A 6,000-nucleotide genomic window follows, 5' to 3' on the forward strand; every position below is an offset into this window, starting at 1 on the left:
GTTGATAAACCACAGACCTACCTAACTGTTTGGGGTTTGGGTCTATAACATTTGGTTATAGAATCAGGCTAGTACCAAACCCTGTTGGTCCCATGCAGGGCTTCTCTGTACCTATCCTGGAAAGGGTAGGGAAAGCGTGGAAAGGGCAGAGAAAGTGTAGAAAGGGATTTGACCGTGGTGTCAGGCAGATCTGGATCCAGCCAGTGACCAGCTGCCTCCCTGAATCCCCATTTCCTCAACAGTTACATGTAAACCACCACACTCCTCACAGGGTTTGCCTGGGAAGTAGCAAACATTCAAGAAAAGTCAATAAATGTCTAAATGGGACTCACATCTACCAATGATGGGAATTAGGTTGAAAATTCACACAGCTGGGAAGGACACCAGCCTTCACACCCAGATCTGCCCAACTCCAAAAGCATATCCTTTTCCACTGACCTAAATTACAAATGCCCCTCAACTTATAAAAGGCTGTGTCCCAATAAAGGCATCAGAGGTTGAAAGGTTGCTATGCGGAACATGCTCTTCACTGAACCTACCCACAACCACTGCTGAGCAACAGTGTCACCACAAAGTGTTGCCTGTCCCTTCATGATCTCCTGGCACATAGCAAGCTGCAGCTCATTGCCATTGCCCTACATCATGAGAATCTGTAACATACATTCAGCCCAGAAAAGATCAAAGTTCTAAGTACAGTTTCAACTCAATCTATCACTTTCATATTTTCAGAGTTGAAAATCATAAGCTCAACCATTATAAATCAAATTATCTCTGTATTCACTAGAAAGGATGAAAAATTTGCCTTCCCTTTTTTTTAACCTATGCCTTCCATTTCCAATGTAGATTGGCTTAGAATACATGTCCTAAAATGTATTTAAGTATGACCAGAAAAAAATTCAATTATGAGGAGCAGGGACCAATGCAGTGGTGAATTCCTGTCATCCCAGCACTTTGGAGGCTGAGGCAGAAAGATTACCAAGAATTTGAGGCTAGCTTGGGCTACACAGTGAGTTCAAGAACAACCTAAACTACATAATGAGATCCTCAAAAAAACAAAGGGGAAATAAAATTTTTTTTTAAAAAAAGTGGGGGCTGGTGCGATGGCTCAGTGGTCTAAAGCACCTACTTAGAACAAGCTTAGCAAAACACAGGGACCGCGGTTCAATCCCCCAGCACCACATGCCAGCCAGCCCCGCCCCCGGTGGGCTGAGCTGGCCACACACACACACACACAAATAAATAAAAAATTAAAAAAACAAAACAAAACAAAGGGGATTAGGGTACAGTAGAGAATCATATGCCCCCTTAATACTCATTTTCCAATGAATGAAACATGGATTGGTAGAAGATTTTAGAAGGCTAAATAAGTTTCATCACTATTTCAAGCCTCAGTTGCCACTATAGTAAAATGGGTAAAGGATCTGGACTGCCTGAGGATGGAGTGTAGGAGGAAGCCAAGATCAAAATAACAAACTCCCCACTCCGACTGAGACCATGCCCTACCCATGAGGCCACCTGCCACCTGACCAATAATCATCTGCCTCATGTGTGCCAGCCTGTGCCTTAAGGCATAGGTATCCCTCATACCAGGATGTACAAGGATATGGAAAGGGGTAGGGACTCCAGCACCAGGTCAGTAGGAAGCAGCCTCCTTTACACTAAACATCCATTTGTGGCAGCAGCTGATATTATCATCATCATTCTTTCTTACAACAAAACAACTTTTAAGAGGCTTGACCCTAAAGTGTACCCAAAGTGGATTTGGAAAAAGAATCCACAAATATACAGTAGTAGTACTGCCCAGAGTGGTAAGAGGGATCCAGTACTGACAAAGGACTTTTGCCTCATTTATAATTTTCCACCTCTTCATAAGTAGCATTATTTTTGTATTTTCTATAAACAGTAATTAAAGATTTGTTAAATGGCACAATGTCTCAGGAGGGTATTTTAGCAGTACCCATAATGATTGAAAATGCACACCCTTCACCCCAGACAGGTCAGTTCCAACTAAGCCTACTAATACAGTAACCAAATCTACAAGTCAAAGACTTCTCTTCAATATACACTGCAACACGGTTAGCAAACTGGAACAAAAATGGGTAGATTAGGACATGGCAAAACTGATTGGGAAAATGGGCTGACCTGTTAACTATAAGACAACCCCTCTCTGGAGAACTGAGCAGGTTTTCTGTAGGATGGTTTTGACAAAACCATGGCCTGGCAGCCACCACGGAGATAGTTCGGCAGTGTAAGCACCTGCCTGGCAAGGACAAGGACCCAGGTTCGATCCCTGGTACTACATGCCATGCCAGCCCCAAAGCTGGGTATGGGGGCACATGCCTGTAATCCCAGGGCTGGGGAGGCTGAGACAGGAGGATCATAAGTCTGAGGTACCTGGCAAGACCCTGTACCAAACAATTTTTTAAAGATTTTTGAAAAAGAAAGGCAGCCATAAGGAGCAACACTGTTGTAACTTTCCATGATAGCCCACACTGCATTTCCCAGACATAGCATGTACTTTTATCTTTGCTCTTTCCCTGTCTTTTTACTTGGCCCAAGATTACTCTGCAGAGCCAGTTTCTCTCCCCGTCTTCACTTACACTTTCTCTAATGAACTCCGTCACTGTTTTTTGCTTCCAGATGAAAAGAAACATAAGGAGAGGCGAGCAACCCTGAACCTGGTAATGTTTAGTTGGGAAGCCACTTTTTAGTAACAAACTACCCAATAACAGAAAGGTCCATCACTAAGGCTGTAGGAGTGCCAAAGTCAAGCCCAGCCTGGGCAACCTACAACTTAACAAGATATGTCTCAAAATTCTTTTTTTTTAATTTTAAAGAGCACTGGCGGGCCGCGGAGATGGCTCAGTGGAATATGCGCTTCCCTGGCAAGCGCTAAGGGACTGAGTTCAATCACCAGTTCCACAAAAAAAAAAAAAAAAGCACTGGCGCTCTGGGCAAAGGCCCTTGAATAAGAAAAATAGGGTTTCTCAGTTGAGAAACTGTTGACTTGGAGTCTATTAACAGAATTCTTAAGTGAGCTTTAAAAACTGTGGCGTTTTACAAATACAGTGACCTCTCCTGACGGAGCTGAAATGATTTATACAGGGGAGAGGGATGTTTACAAACACCTACATGCTTGTTTTTGTCAGAGCTCTCGTGAAAGCATACACGGGAAACTGGGGAGTGTGGTGCATGGCAGCAGGAGCACGGTGCGCGGTGACTTCTGGGCAACTTTCCCGCGTGCCCTGCGCGGGCCGGCGTCTCCGCCTCGCTCGTGCGCGTGACGCGCGCGTTTCTGACGGTCCCGCCCGCCTGCCCACCCGGCCCGCTCACCGCCGATGATGGTCCGGATGAGCGAGGCGTGCCCGGGGCAGTCCACCAGCGTAACCTGCAGCAGCGACTCGCCGGACTCAGCCGAGCCGGGCAGCGGCACCGAGAAGCACGAGAAACCCAGGTCCAGCGTGATGCCGCGCTCTCGGCTCTGCGGCTGCTTGTCGAAGGCGGCGGTGGACGCCGTAGTGCTCAGCGCCCGGGCCAGCGCCGTCTTGCCACTGTCGATGTGGCCCAGCACGCCCACATTCACATTCACCCGCCGCCCAGCCATTCCTCCTGCTGCCTGCGCCCCCGCCCCTCACTCTCCCGGGCAGCGGTCCGACGCTGTAAGCTGCCCCCCCGCCTCTTGGTCCCGGCGCACCCGTTCCGGCCACGAAGCTTCCGCCCTACAGGCGGGTAAGGCGCTGCAGGTGCCCTGGGCCGTGTCTTCGCTGAGGTCACTATGGGCGTGGCCTCCCGCTCACCTGGCTCCGCCCACCTGGACCTGGAGGAGCCCGGGATTGGGCGACCACCCTTTTCTTCATTCATTGCGAACGGTTTTTAGAGAATGCCTCTGGGATGCCCACCGCTGCCTATTTAGTCACAGCACCGGGAGACTGTGCACTCTGGATAGTTGAGGAATCCGGAGGAATCAGACCACATGCAGGAGGACTAGCTCTCTAAGGAAAATAAAACCACACATAAAGCCTACAATCTCAGCTAACTGGGAGAGGCTACAGCAGGAGGATACTATGCTTCAAGGCCAGCCTCCTGGTCAATTTAGCAGGATCCTATCTAAAAAACAAAGAAACAAGCCCAGGGACCGGGCGAGACAGCTCAGCAGACTAAAGTGCCTGCTTAGGCAAGGGACCGCGGTTCCATCCCCTGCACCACATGCCACACCAGCCCGCCAGAGTCCAGGGTGTAGTACCCTACGCCTGTAATCCCGGTGCTAAGGAGGCTGAAAGCAGGAGGATCACCATGAGTCCGAGGTGCATGGTATAGTGAGACCCTGCAACAACCAAATACATTAAAAAAAAAAAAAAAAAAAAAAAAAAAAAAAAAAAAAAAAAAAGAAGTCCCAAAAAAGACTGCAATAAAAAGGACTGGAGCACCAGGGAAGAATAGCTACCTCTCAGAGTGAGGTTCCAGTGGTGAAGAAAAGCCAGTCATGGCAAATTCTGGGAAAGGGTGATCGAGGATGGAAAGGACAGTATTATCTGGGAGTTGTTGCCCTGGGCACGTTAGCCTGGTTTCAGGAAGGGATAGGGTCCTAGTGATGTGTAAAAATGTGCTGTGGGTATGCTGCAGTCCACAACTCTCATCAGAATCCATATGAAGTATCTAGAGTCATGGGAAAGATTACCACCCACACTCAATAATCAGGTCCCAAATTTAGGTCTCTGCTCTTGCCAGACAGAGAGGTCAAAATAGAGACGTCACCTGAGTTTGTGATGCCTAGGTCAGGGACATGTCTGCATTCTATAAAACAAGAAGCCACCATGCAGCCCCAGCCAGCACATGTCAGGGAGGAATGCTAGCCAGCATTTTCCCATCTTTCCTTTTCTTTCTTTAAAAAAAAAAAAAAAAAAATTTTATGTTTTTTGGCTTTCCATGAGGCTATTTTTTTTAAATTTTCCCTTATTTATTTATTTTCTTTTTCTTTTTTTTGTAATGGTCAGCTTAGCCCATCCTGGGGGCTGGGCTGGCATGGCATGTGGTGCTGGGGATCGAACTGAGGTCCCTGCATGCTTGCCTAAGCTTGCCTAAGCAGGCGCTTTAGACCACTGAGCTATCTCGCCAGCCCCCCATCTTTCCTTTTCAAGAGAAAAAAATTTCCATATGAAATCTCACCTTTTGCACATTGCCAACTCACTTAACCTTTCTCCTTGCTTTTACTCTTTTTTTTTTTTCCTGCTTCTACTCTTAATCCTCAAATTCCTATCCTCCAAATGGCAGCCAGAGTGAGCTTCTTCAAGCATCTGAGACCCTGCCACTTTTCTCAGAGCCCTGTACTATTTTCCTCTTGCTCAGGGCAAGACCCTTGGTCCTCACAGAAGCATGGTGGCAAGTGGTTGGTCACCCCAACACCTGGCCCTCCTCACTGCACTGCCGTTTCCTGCCAGCTCCAGCCACACTGGGCCTGCTATTCCCCCAGAGCCCCCTGGACTCACTCATCTGGCAGTCTTCAGCTGAACATCTCAGAAATTCATCCTTCCACCAGGACACTTCCCTTGGGCAGCCTCTTAGGAAGACTCTCACTCCCCTGCACAGCTTCCTTACCCTTTTCATTTTTTTCTTTTAAGTGCATCACCCCTTGCACCATCAGAACGTGTTCATTATTTATTATCTGTCTTCTCTAGCTTTGGACCTTGGGCTTCTGCTGAAGCACACAGTGTCTAGCACATTGCCTATAGGCGTTGCTCATCTCCAGGGAGGGAAAGGAAGAAACCTTTTATTTGAGACATACTGGTCATTTTGAAAAAGAAAATAAATTTTTTTGAGACAGGCTTTCTCTATGTAGTCCAGGCTGGCCTTGAACTCATGGAAATCCTCCTGCCTCAGCCTTCAGTGCTGGGCCAGACACATGCCATGGCACAGTGCCAGGCTAGTGTCTTCATTTTTGAAGTGGGCAGACATAATAGTTCCTGATTGAGAGTTATGAGGTTTCAGTGAGTTGATTTTTTT

General features: G+C 47.5%; 1 protein-coding gene across 2 annotated transcripts in view; it reads right to left on the reverse strand.

The window, feature by feature from the left end:
- Positions 1–3,644, reverse strand: part of Eefsec (eukaryotic elongation factor, selenocysteine-tRNA specific) — a 235,211-nt gene extending 231,567 nt beyond the window's left edge. For both annotated transcript variants that reach the window (XM_023706386.1, XM_004646097.2), the window contains exon 1: positions 3,334–3,644. In XM_023706386.1, the coding sequence (XP_023562154.1) occupies positions 3,334–3,604 (271 nt within the window). In that variant the 5' untranslated portion in view covers positions 3,605–3,644. The remainder of the gene's footprint in view (positions 1–3,333) is intronic.
- Positions 3,645–6,000: the final 2,356 nt, after the last annotated feature.

This window comes from Octodon degus, unplaced genomic scaffold, assembly GCF_000260255.1.
Source record: "Octodon degus isolate 3935 unplaced genomic scaffold, OctDeg1.0 scaffold00254, whole genome shotgun sequence".
NCBI classification, from domain to species: Eukaryota; Metazoa; Chordata; class Mammalia; order Rodentia; family Octodontidae; genus Octodon; species Octodon degus.